The 13,869-nt window shown below is 38.3% G+C and overlaps 1 protein-coding gene across 2 annotated transcripts in view; it reads right to left on the reverse strand.

The window, feature by feature from the left end:
* Positions 1-12,140, reverse strand: part of rab40b (RAB40B, member RAS oncogene family) — a 27,440-nt gene extending 15,300 nt beyond the window's left edge. The window contains exons 1-2 of one of the 2 annotated variants that reach the window (XM_030121884.1): positions 11,553-11,722; positions 171-231 (exon numbers count right to left, since the gene is read on the reverse strand). In XM_030121884.1, the coding sequence (XP_029977744.1) occupies positions 171-231; positions 11,553-11,556 (65 nt within the window). In that variant the 5' untranslated portion in view covers positions 11,557-11,722. Of the gene's footprint in view, positions 1-170; positions 232-11,552; positions 11,723-11,750 lie in introns of those variants that run through there. The other variant, XM_030121883.1, reaches the window with a different exon arrangement.
* Between the last annotated feature and the right edge of the window lie 1,729 nt (positions 12,141-13,869).

Genomic DNA, 13,869 nt, shown 5'->3' on the forward strand with positions numbered 1-13,869 from the left:
TATCTATCTATCTATCTATCTATCTATCTATCTATCTATCTATCTATCTATCTATCTATCTATCTATCTATCTATCTATCTATCTATTTATCTATCTAATACACAAAGAAATGAAGCCCAGACTAAGAACAGTGGGTTTGCCTAAATATGAGCCCGTTAAAGTTGCGTACCAGAGCTGCAGCTTCACTCGTCTGCCGTCCAGGAGGATGGTGGTCGTCTTATAGTCGATACCTGAGGAGACGAAGACACAAAGGAAAAGACAGAATGAAGAAAAACTAAATCTGAGCTTTCACATACGTACGAACAAAACACTGGAATAAAGCGGTGAAAAAAGAGCAGGAACCGACTCTGCCTTGAGGACGTTTGACAGGGATTAGAACCAACAACCTCTGAGCCTCATCCTCTGACAGATTAAGGAAACACTCATCACCATCAGCAGAGGCTTTAAACTAAGAGCAGAGGATTTACAGAGGTTAGACTCATCTGGAGGAGAAAGCATGAATATACTAGAGAACTGAAAGGAGAGCCTCAGGGTTCAGGATGTGGGTTTGACATTTCACTGACACACATCTGTACAGCCAAAAAGGCCTGTGCAAAAAGGAGAAAATCCAACTCATTATTGGGTTAAAAGGTCTCATTTCAAGTCCAATTATCTGCCAATGCAGAAAGAAAATGACAATTATCAAGTTTTCTCCAAAGAAGAAAATATTATCTAAGAATACAGGATTATAGAATGATAAAATTCTTATTTTAAGCAGAAAATACTGTTTGAAGATGTACTGACTCAATAGATATGTAGGCTATCTATAGACAAAACTGCAGAAAGCACATCCAAATGTGTTGAGGGTGAACAGTTCCTGTGTCCTCTAGGGGTGTAAGAAAATATTGGTTCCATAATATATCGCGATATTTCAGTTCACGATACTGTATCAATATTAAAAAGTTCTGTATCGATATTTTTTTTATTGATACCACTGTTTTGTTCAATAATGGTTATTTGAAGCATCCTAAAAGCACTTTTTACCGTCTGACAGAGGCAGATGGTAGTCCCTTTGTTGCAAAAAATCATGTTATAATGTTGGATGATTCAGGGACTGTCCACTATGCATTCTATTCACAGCTAATAGAATAAGAACATTTGAGCTGAATCTTAAACTGTAATGTCTGTAAAACATAATTTAATGTATTTGTTTATTTATTGTGTGTGTTTTTTGTACTGGTAAAGCCAGATGTTAAAACTTTATTTATCCGAAATTTAACCAAACCCTGGACTTTATATTTTTACAGAGGACAGTTACGTGATAAAGCATTAGATCCTGTTTTTGTTTAGTATTTGTGTAGAGATCTAGTGTAATTCTATTTTTCCAGGGAATAATGTTGTAAAAAAAAAAAAAAAAAAAAAAATTAAAAATATCACCTTGTAATTAGCATCGCATTATAGTATCATGATCCTAGAGTTGTGATGTGTATCGTATCACCAGATTCTTGCCAATACACACCTCTAGTGTCCTCCATACTCATCCTCCAACAGTGGAACTGGTTTTGTTCTAAATATTGTTTAAAATTAGTTGTAATATCTAAGTGGGGTTCAGATCAAGATGGAAATTCTTGGAACAAGTCAAATAATCTGAACAAGGTTAAGTCTCAATAAGTAAATAAATCTAAAAAATTATCTTTCAAGAAAAATATTCCAAATTCAAGTCAGTTTATCTAAGTCAGAGGTTCATTTTTTGCAGTGTGTACTTTACATTATGAATATTTAAGGTAAATGAGCATCAATGTGTGTCTACACAACATCCAGACTGATTGAAATGGATGAAACACAAACAGATGCAACAAAATGAAAATTACATAAGAGAAACAATGAGATGAAAGCAACATAAAAAACATAACAAGATGAACACAAAGTAAAACACACAACATGTACCAGACACAAAAAGATGAAAATGATGTTTAAAAAAAAAAAAAATGCAACAAAACCAAAACAATATAAAAGACGCAAAAAGCTGAAAAGTGTCTAAAATATTACACATGATAAATGAACTGATCTGCAGGAAAAACGCTGACGTTTCAGTTCCATTTGTGACCTTTCCGCTGTAAATAGTGAAGCTGTATTCTGCTGTTTCTGCTTTAATGCTCTGAACATTAGATTCTAAGTCCAGGTCCAGTTGGACGTCAGACTTTTCTACATGGACTTGGTTTCAGATCCTGGACTTGTTGGCTGTTTTCCAGTTCTTCTACTGGACTGGTTCTACTGGAGGACACTGTGTGGACTTCTTCACCTGTACTGAACTGAACCCTAGTTTGACCTTATAATGTAATGGTTTACATCACACACACACACACACACACACACACACACACACACACACACACACACACTGGATAATACCAGGCTGTCGACACTGCAAAACCCCACAGCAGCAGGAGGCAGCGAACGCCTCATCTCCTTTATAACAGTAATTATCAACAATGGACGACAAATGAACACACACACACACACACACACACATCAGCTGTAGATTTCAGAACATGTTTGGGTCTTTAAGGGTAAAAAAGTTAACATTTACAAACTATCTTTCAACAAAAAATGTGAAAAACATGAACAAATATGAACAACCTGAAATGTCTTCAGAAAAATCAGTGTAATTTAACCAACATGGAAGCACAAGGAACAAAGGATAAGGTTTGGTGGTGATCAGGAGGGGACAGACGGACAGATTTGGATAAGAGTTTCAGGAAATGCTGATTCTGGCACAAGGTACAAATGATTCAGTTTTGGTGGTGATGGGGGGGGGGGGGTGTCACTGATCTGCTTTGGTGGAGGTCTGTGCTGCGATTACAGCTACAACGATAAACCACAGTAAAATGCCCCACAGTTAGTATGACCATTTAAATTCTAATTATCATGATAACTGTGTTTGATTACTGCACTTTGATCTATCTATGAAAAAGAAACTAAACCAACTCAAACTTGATCTGAAAATGGTCAAACAGTGGCTGTAAGGTGCTATCTTTAATGCACGTTTGTATGTTTGATGGTTACATGCTAATATTTGAATGTTTCTGCAACAGAAAGTACCTTGTGCTGTTATTATGGGTTTTTGGTTTGTTTGTTTTTCTCAAAATACAACTTAAATTCTTTCAGTGTGTATCAGTACTTTTTGAACATTCTGAGCACAATTTCAACAATACTGCAATAATAATGATAACTGCGATAATTTTGTCACAATAACCATGATATGAAATTTTCATATTGTTACATCCCTAGCCAGTGTCAGCATTTCCTGAAAACCTGGCAGAAGTAAAAAAAAAAAAAAAGAAAGAAAAAGAAAAAGCTGCTTTGATGTTGCAAACAAATATTCCAATGAGTATTTTCTCAGTTTCATAAAAACCGTCTTCATCACATCATTTCTGAACAGATTTCCTGGTTGTGAAAAAACGTCTCCAGAGGAACAGATGACAACCTCCACACGTATGTTCACACACACATACATGAACCATGAGGCATGATGGGAAAGTGCACTTCCATAAGACCAAACACAACAGACTGTAGAAGGTGAAGATGGGTCCGTTTCCTCCAGGGTTTAATGTCATGTTTAAAGGTTAGAAATATTCCTATGATCAGAAACATCCACCAGAATGTGCAGCCCATTCAGTCCACTACATGCCACAGCTGAAATTTAACAACATTTAAGGATGGAGGATTTTCATCGACTGTAATACGTCATGGATCTGATTTGTATTTTTCAAGACAATGACTTTATGTTTGTATCTGTCCTAAAATACTGGAGATATTTTTAAAAAGTGCTTTGAATTGGAACGTTTGAAGCTGTATTCATTATTTTTATGTATTGTTTTGTTTTGTCTTGTTTCATCTTGTTGTATTTTTGACATTGTATTGATATTGTTACATTATTTTCATTTTATATTTTATGTTTCTGTCTTATTGCATCTTTTACTTTATTTTCATCTTGTTCCTCTGTTATATTGTTTTTGTCTTGTTACATCCTTTTCATCTTGTTGCGTCTTTTATGTTGTTGATGTCATTTCCATCATGTTCAAAATCGTGGTTTTTGTGATATTCCACTTTGAATTTCCAGTAAACAGCAGATCATCTGCGGACGAACCTTCTTGAAAAATCTCTAAATAAAACCTTGTGAAATGTTCCTCCAACAGCTCGTCGTCCTCCACAGAAACAACACTGGGGTTTATTTATACAAAGAAGCTTTTAGAGACGAGGCCGGCGTCCAAACACACACACACACACACACACACGTAAACAACACAAAAAAAATCCCATCTTTGTGTTTTTTTAGTGAGTGGAGGTCAGTCCATGAGTACGAGGAACACACATCCAGAGGAATGAGTCAGCCTCTCCTGGCAACGCCGACAGCATCTGCACTTCAGTAACCGCCCCACAGCAACACCCCCCACCACCCACCCACCAAGCACCGACGCGCACACAAACACACACAAACACAACACAATCTCCCAGTGGTGACTCTGGAGCTTTGGTTTTTTTCTGTGTTTCTGTGAAGTTACTCTGTTTTTTAACCCTGTGCTGTCCAGGTGAGTATATTAAACACACTTTAACTCTCTGCTGTCCAGGTGAGTATATTAAACACACTTTAACCCTCTGCTGTCCAGGTGAGTATATTAAACACACTTTAACCCTGTGCTGTCCAGGTGAGTATATTAAACACACTTTAACCCTCTGCTGTCCAGGTGAGTATATTAAACACACTTTAACCCTGTGCTGTCCAGATGAGTATATTAAACACACTCTAACCCTCTGCTGTCCAGGTGAGTATATTAAACACACTCTAACCCTCTGCTGTCCAGGTGAGTATATTAAACACACTTTAACCCTGTGCTGTCCAGATGAGTATATTAAACACACTCTAACCCTCTGCTGTCCAGGTGAGTATATTAAACACACTCTAACCCTCTGCTGTCCAGGTGAGTATATTAAACACACTCTAACCCTCTGCTGTCCAGGCGAGTATATTAAACACACTTTAACCCTGTGCTGTCCAGGCGAGTATATTAAACACACTTTAACCCTGTGCTGTCCAGGTGAGTATATTAAACACACTTTAACCCTCTGCTGTCCAGGTGAGTATATTAAACACACTCTAACCCTCTGCTGTCCAGGCGAGTATATTAAACACACTTTAACCCTGTGGTGTCCAGGTGAGTATATTAAACACACTTTAACCCTGTGCTGTCCAGGTGAGTATATGAAACACACTCTAACCCTGTGCTGTCCAGGCGAGTATATTAAACACACTTTAACCCTCTGCTGTCCAGGTGAGTATATTAAACACACTCTAACCCTGTGCTGTCCAGGTGAGTATATTAAACACACTTTAACCCTGTGGTGTCCAGGTGAGTATATTAAACACACTTTAACCCTGTGCTGTCCAGGTGAGTATATGAAACACACTCTAACCCTGTGCTGTCCAGGCGAGTATATTAAACACACTTTAACCCTCTGCTGTCCAGGTGAGTATATTAAACACACTCTAACCCTGTGCTGTCCAGGTGAGTATATTAAACACACTTTAACCCTGTGCTGTCCAGGTGAGTATATTAAACACACTTTATACTTGATGTTATTAAAGTTCAGATTGTTTCTACATGACTGTTTACATTCTGATCCATCCACTAAAATCATCCCATAACAACAAAAGCACTTGTAGAGCTCAGAACTCCGCCAAGACAGATCTGCCCCCGATCCCCACCAAAATGTAATCATTTCCTCCTTGTGCCAGTATCAACATTTCCTGAAAATTTCCTGAAAATCCGTCCATAACTTTTGGAGTTATCCTGCTAACAAACACACACACACACACACACACAAACACACACACACAAACACACACACACACACAAACACACACACACACACAAACACACACACACAAACACACACACACAAACACACACACACACACACACAAACACACACACACACACACACACACACACAAACACACACACACAAACACACACACACACACACACACACACACACACACACACACACACACACACACACACACACACACAAACACACACACACACACACACACACAGTGACCCCAGTCCCTCCTGGCAGAGGAAACAGTCAGTGTTCAGCTCCTACACAAACACACACTGAGTACACAACACACACTGACATGTTTACTACACTAGACACAACACAACCACACCTACTACAGGACCACATCTCCTCCTCCTTCATCTTCATCTTCTCCCCCTCCTCCTCTTCTTCATCTCCTCTTCTTCTTCTCCTACTCTTCCTCTGTCTTCATTCCTGAGTGTTTGTGTCTTCCTCATCTCCTCCTCCTCCTCCTCTGTTTGTTTTCATTCCTGTGTGTTTGCGTCTTCTTCATCTCCTCCTCCTCCTTCTTCTTCTTCTCCTCCTTCTCCTCTTCTTCATCTCCTCCTCTTCTTTCTTCTCCTCTTCCTCTGTTTGTTGTTTGTCTTCACTTTTCCTTCCTAACTCTTGGTCTTTTTGGACTTGGCCTCTCAGCCTCAGAATCCTCAGAATCCTCAGAATCTTCTGGCATGGAGGCGTCCGACCACAGCTATGTCTGAGTTTCAGTGTTTCAGTCCCAGCTCCATTAAATGAGACGACCCACAGACCCTGGCCCTGGGGGGTGGGGGTCTGGTCTGGTTTTCCATCAGCTGTTCCATGGAACCCACAGGAGGGCACCCCACCAGACCCTGACCCACTTCATCTGCATCCACACTTCCACTGGAATAAAAGCAGGCTCTGATTTAAGGAAATGACCCGTTTTATGGAGTTTTTTCCTCTTTTTTTTAACGGTTTGAGTTCCACTATTTTCATCTGGTGTCATTTATGTTGGTTTTTGTTACTTTATCTTGTGTCTTGATTTGGTTCAATTCTGGTCCATTATTTTCCTCTTCTTCTGTTGTTTTCATCTTGTTTTGTCGCATCTTATGTTTTTGATTTCAGTAACATTTTTTTTGTCTTTTTTTTGTCCATTATATTGTTTTTGTCACATTTATGCCTTTTCATTCAGTTCTGTCATCTTTTGTTTGTCTTTTTTTCATCTTTTCAACATTTTTGTTTCATCTTTCATTTAATTTCTTTCCATTTTGTCGCATCTTTTACTTTAGCTTTTTTTTTTAACATCTTCACAAAATTTTTTCTACTGTTTTTATCTTATCTTTCATTTCCTTTCTTTAGCATTTTGTTCTGTCATTAATATATCACATGCATGTAACAGAACAATGAAAATGACACAAAACATGACACACAGTGAATACAATGTAAAAGAAGCGAGACGGAAACAATCTAAAAGACGCAACGTGAAAATGTAAAATATCACACATGACAAAGGAATTCATGGAAAAAAAGATGCAACAAGACGAAAAAGATGCAAAACAAGAATGTGATGAAGAACTGAAAAACCTTAAAATAAGAAGTATTCTGTATTTATAATGAAGATTTCTCTGTTAATTGTATTTGCATTTTGATCGGCTCAACACCGTCCCATAGCATCATATATCCTGTAAACTAGAAACACATGAAAGTGTCCCCTATTTATTCATTTATTTATTTACCCACATTATTTATATTAAATTGTGCCCAACCTTTTTTTATTTATTTTTTTTTATTTTTTGGTTCATGTTTAATGGCAGTTTGTATGTATGTGGGACGAGTGGGAGGGAGGGGATTGGGTTGGTTAAAGTAAGAAAAACAATTCAAGACATTGGATCTAAAATGCATCATATATTGTTTTTCCTTTCTTGAATAAAAAAAAATATATATATAAAAATTAAAAAATAAATAAATAAATAAGAGGAGGATAAATAAGAAGAAAAAGAAGATAAATGAAATATCAGTATCACCATCGACCAAAAATATCTGTGCCTCTTTAATCACCAAAAACATGAATAAATAAATTAAATGAAATAATTCAATAAGTCTAAGTAGATTTTCTCATTGTTTTGTTGAGTATTTGCAGATACTAAGTGAGTAGCAGAGGCTCAGCGTCCTCTCAGTCATTATGTAACACATGTGTTCAGTCCAACACGCCGCTGAGGGATGACATCATCACCTCAGAGCGAAAACAGAGGGGGGGGGGGGGGGTTTCAACTCGTCCGGACGCCGTCCTGCAGGCGAGTGTGAGTCATGAGCAGCTGCCTGCAAAGCAGTTTATTAATACACCGAAGAGTAACAACACATACTAGTACTGACACTGTACTGCAGTAAAACACACAGACTGAGTACAAATACACAAATACTGAGACTGTACTGCAGTAAAACACACAGACTGAGTACAAATACACAAATACTGAGACTGTACTGCAGTAAAACACACAGACTGAGTACAAATACACAAATACTGAGACTGTACTGCAGTAAAACACACAGACTGAGTACAAATACACAAATACTGACACTGTACTGCAGTAAAACACACAGACTGAGTACAAATACACAAATACTGACACTGTACTGCAGTAAAACACACAGACTGAGTACAAATACACAAATACTGACACTGTACTGCAGTAAAACACACAGACTGAGTACAAATACACAAATACTGAGACTGTACTGCAGTAAAACACACAGACTGAGTACAAATACACAAATACTGAGACTGTACTGCAGTAAAACACACAGACTGAGTACAAATACACAAATACTGACACTGTACTGCAGTAAAACACACAGACTGAGTACAAATACACAAATACTGAGACTGTACTGCAGTAAAACACACAGACTGAGTACAAATACACAAATACTGAGACTGTACTGCAGTAAAACACACAGACTGAGTACAAATACACAAATACTGAGACTGTACTGCAGTAAAACACACAGACTGAATACAAATACACAAATACTGAGACTGTACTGCAGTAAAACACACAGACTGAGTACAAATACACAAATACTGAGACTGTACTGCAGTAAAACACACAGACTGAGTACAAATACACAAAACAGTCTTCCTGTTGTGACGGCCCTGGATAATTAAGCTTTTTTTTTAATTGAATTAATCTGAACTGCATTCAAACTAAGCCTGTGTGTGAGTAGAACGTCAAAGGAAACGTGGAGTCCAGACTCATATTCGTCTGGAACTATTCACTCCATGAACATGTGTTTAAAGAGTCCATCTGTCGTACGTTTGTTCAAGTCAGAGCTGAAGTTTCTGTCTCCAACGCATCGAAGTTATTTTCCCATGACTACGATTCAAGTTCCAACTCGTTTTGGAAGTTGACATCCACAGCCTTTAGGTCTGATTCAACGCCAACACTGAACCTGCTCCGACAAATCCACCTCCACTCAGGACCGCAGAAAACGCAGCAGTGTTTGTGTTTTTAGTGAAAATAACGAGAAATGAAACAGTAGAAACATCACTGATATTTAAAACTGATTCAGACACTTTTCACCTTCAACTAAAACTGACAAATAAAATCCATAAAGTTTCACTCAAGTTATGTCCGTAAACTCAAAGACATTTTAATGATTTAATTTCATATTTAATTATTAATCTCATTATAATTGAGACTGATTTTAACAGAAAGGGATGAAACTGTGAAACAGACAAAAGACAATGTTTTGATGAAAATGACAAATAAAGACAACAAGACTTAAGACAAAAACAACACAAAAGATGTAAAAAGTGATGAAAAAGAGGCAATAAAATGAAAACGCTAACAATGTAATAAAAAAATAAAATTAAACATAATAAAACAGTCCCGTAACATCTTTGTAATTCAAATTTTACCAAGTGTTTTTTTGTTTACTGCTTGTAAAGTTATTATAAAACTTGAAGAAGTGGAAAATAATAATATAATATAATATAATATAATCATAAAAAATGCAATTTGATGAAAACACAAAATTAGCTCCCTCAAAGAAGCACAAGATGAAAATGACGCAAACAATGTTATAAAAAAAACGCAATAAGGTGAAAATGATGCAAAATTATGTAAAACATATGAAACGCACATGAGATAAAACTATAAAAAATGTAATAAAATTAAAATGATGCAAAATAAGGTTTAATTAAAAAAATGCAATGACATGAAAACATTAAAAAATGCAAAACAGAATAAGATGGAAATGACACATTACGTAAAAAAATACAAGATGAAAATGATGTAAAATAATGTAAGGTGCAACATTATGAAATTACAAATGACATAAAAGACGTAATAAAATGAAAACGATGAAAAATTACACTGAAGATGCAAAAATTCAATCTACAAAATGCAATGAGATGAAAAGCACATAAAATAACATAAGATGCAACAAGACAAAAATGATGCAAACAACGCAAGATGAAAGTTATACAAAACAACATAAAAAATGCAGTTTGATGAAAACAGTACAAAACACAACATGAAAACTATACAAAAAATAATGTGCAAAAAATGAACGTAAACAATGCAATCAGATGAAAATGAAGCAAAACTACACTAAAGACGCAACAAGACGAAAACAAGGCAAAAGACACAAGGTAAAAATGATGCAAAACTTTTGTTTTTAAATTGCAATACTTTGAAATGATGCAAAATGATGTAAAAGACACAAGACACGAGATGTAAGATGAAAATGTAAAAACTTCAACATGATGACATTAAAAAAAAACACAAAAAAACTAACCAGTGTTCAGAACTCACAGCTCCTCCTTCAGCCTGAACTCTGTGCATGTGTGGATCCACTCTGTCTGTTTAAATCCAACAGTTTCCAGGTTGTTCCATACACACAAACAGTTGAATCTGGTCCCAGTCATGTGTCTGTCCAATTAGATTCAATTCACATCAGTATTAGTTGAGTTCTAATTTTAAATGTGTGGGAAATGGGATTTTCAGTGTTCAGTGTAAATGTCCACAGAGTCCACATTCCACAGTGGATGTGGACAATTTAGTTCCACATACAAGAGACTGTTCTAAGCTACAGGTGGATCCAACTGGAGGAGAATCGGAGTCGTTTGGAATTTTGGATGAATTTTGGAAAATGTCTCAGTGATGACAGATGGAAAACTGTAGATGTTGTGACCTTGCTGTGACCTTGAACTTTGTCCTACTGGGACCAAAATGGACTGGGTTGGTCCCAGGGCCTAGGCCTATCTGTGGGGAAGATCTGGGAAAGATGGGTGGAAGAGTTTTACACTAAAGATGAGAACAAACAAACAAACAAACAAACAAACACACACACACACACACACACACACACAGTAAAGTGGTCCCAGTCCCTGCTGGTCCAGGTGAACCCTCTCAGATGTCCTAGACTGAACCTCAGCAGTTCAATGTAAAAACTGATCAGACTGAGGTCACAGTGGACCATCTGAGTCTGAGCTGAGCTCAGATTCAGGACCAGGTCCAGGTCTTTGGACCTGGTCCTGACATCTGTCTGCAGGCCCAGTGGTTCTGCTCTGACCCAGAACCCGGTCTGCTTGCGGTCCTCAGGTCCTGGTCCTGGTTCAGGTCTACTTACCCATGTTGTGTCCGTAGGGGGCCTCGGGCCCTGGTCCTGGTTCAGGTCTACTTACCCATGTTGTGTCCGTAGGGGGTCTCGCTGGTCCTGTTGGGTCCACTTACCCATGTTGTGTCCGTAGGGGGTCCCGCTGGTCCTGTTGGGTCCACTTACCCATGTTGTGTCCGTAGGGGGTCTCGCTGGTCCTGGTTCAGGTCTACTTACCCATGTTGTGTCCGTAGGGGGTCTCGCTGGTCCTGTTGGGTCCACTTACCCATGTTGTGTCCGTAGGGGGTCTCGCTGGCCCCGTCCTCCAGGCTGGACAGGATCTCCCCTTTGCCCACATCGCTGTCTCCCACCAGCAGGAACTTGAGCAGGAAGTCGTAGGCCTTTGCGGGGCTGCGGTGGCTCATCCTGGACGGAAGCGGACGCGTCCCATGGTGACTTCCGAACCGGACTCCTGGACCCGCGCGACCCGGTTCAGCCGGTCCACAAGTGTCCGCGCGAGACTCCCATACGAGAACGCGTCTACGTCAAAACACTCCGCGCGCCTCCTGCCATGAGCGCGCACCGGACAGCCCGGGTCCGGACCCTCCTGACGCGGTTCCGTCCTGGTTCTGGTCCTGGGTCTGGGTCTGGTCCTGGGTCTGGGTCTGAGCTGGGGACTGGGGGGGGGGGGGCGGTGCACGGACCTCCTCCTTTTTCCCGCCTCTCTGCTCCGGGGGGGAGGGGCCGGGTGGCACGCGGAACCGCGGGTGGATCCGGAGGAGCGGAGGGGAAGGACGGACCTGTGTACCGGCCTCTGATTGGTCCATCCGTCCGGTTGCTAGGGTAGCCTCAAATCCCTATTGCATGTTTGAGACGTCCGTCAACTGGTAGGCGGAGCTATATGATTGGCAGGCGGCGTGATGTCAACCTAAAGTTTAGTTTATTTTTTTTTTTATTGAACTTGTGAATAAATCAATCACTGAAATCAACCTAAAGTCACAGACTTGAAAATGAAGCCAGATCCATGAACAGAAACAGCACTAGCACTCTGGAGTTTATAAAGTCTTCTTTAAAACAGACTGAACTCTGATGTATTTCTTTCTTTCTTTCTTTTTGTTCATATGTAGGTTTTTATACTATTATTAGTCTGTTCTGCTTTGTGTCTTTACATCTATGCATTTTTTTTTAATCTATTTGTTCAAATGCTTCTTCTTTTTGATATTTTGATATTTGTTCAAAATTTATTGGTCTTGTATACTTATATATTTTCAATTTTTAAAAAAATGAAGCCAAAACCATTGAACATGTATTTTTTTAATTGTTCACACAGCATTTCCTTCTGGGCTGATATTTACAGTTGGCTGTCCTTAAAAACTGAAAATATTCTGTCTTTTCTTAATGTGATATTATTTATTTTATGGCTTCATTAGAAGTTAACATCAAACATATTGTTCACCTAATTATTATTTTGGGTAAATTTCATATTCATTGTTGCAAGTGGAAAAACACAAACTCCTCCTTTAATTTGATTATATGTGATTTTATTAAGTATTAAAAATCTCTACAATATATTGTAAATATTTCCAAAAAGCCAGAAAACTTTACTGTAGTTGATCTAAGTCCTTGCTGGTTTAACTGTTTCTTGCCTTCGTCCTTTGTGCTCTATTGTCCAGTCAGATATTTTTTTTCTTTCGGTTTGTCTATTGTCATTACACTTCAAATGCCTTCATCTTTTTGTTTGTTTTGTTTCACATATTTGCATTAATTCTGTTTTGCCATTCCACCATGTCTCCTAATGTATTTCTGTTTTACTCTTCTGTAATATTTTCCCTTTCTTGATATGTAAATTTGCCTTGTGCCAATAAAAAAAAAAAAAATGAAATAAGAAAAAGAATAAAAAGACTTGAAATGATTGAACATTTATTTTAGTTTAATAAATTAATAATAATAATTTTGTGTGTTTCGTCATGAAGTTTTAACTCTTTTATGTCATTTTCATCTTGTTTCTTGTCATAATGAAATCACTGAAGTGCTCTTTTTGTAATCAAATGAAGGAATTCAGCAGTGAATAAAAATTATTTCCATTAAAGTGTTGATAACTTGTTGCAGAAGTCTTTCTGTTGTCTGGTCTAACTACATTCATGTGATTTAGTAATAAAACAAATATTAAGTTTGAGTGTTTTTTTCTCCATTTTGTCATAAATGCCTGTACAGTGGAGAAGGATTATATTAAAGGGAATTAATGATCAGCTAGAACCTGCTCTGACCAGCTCAGAGCAGGGGTCACCAGTCCTGGTCCTGGAGGGCCGGTGTCCTGCATGTTTTTGATGCTTCCCTCTTCCCACACACCTGACGGTCCTCATCAGCCTTCTGCACAGCTGGAGGATAGGCTGATGGTTTGAATC

Source organism: Sphaeramia orbicularis, chromosome 19 (assembly GCF_902148855.1).
Source record: "Sphaeramia orbicularis chromosome 19, fSphaOr1.1, whole genome shotgun sequence".
Taxonomy (NCBI): domain Eukaryota; kingdom Metazoa; phylum Chordata; class Actinopteri; order Kurtiformes; family Apogonidae; genus Sphaeramia; species Sphaeramia orbicularis.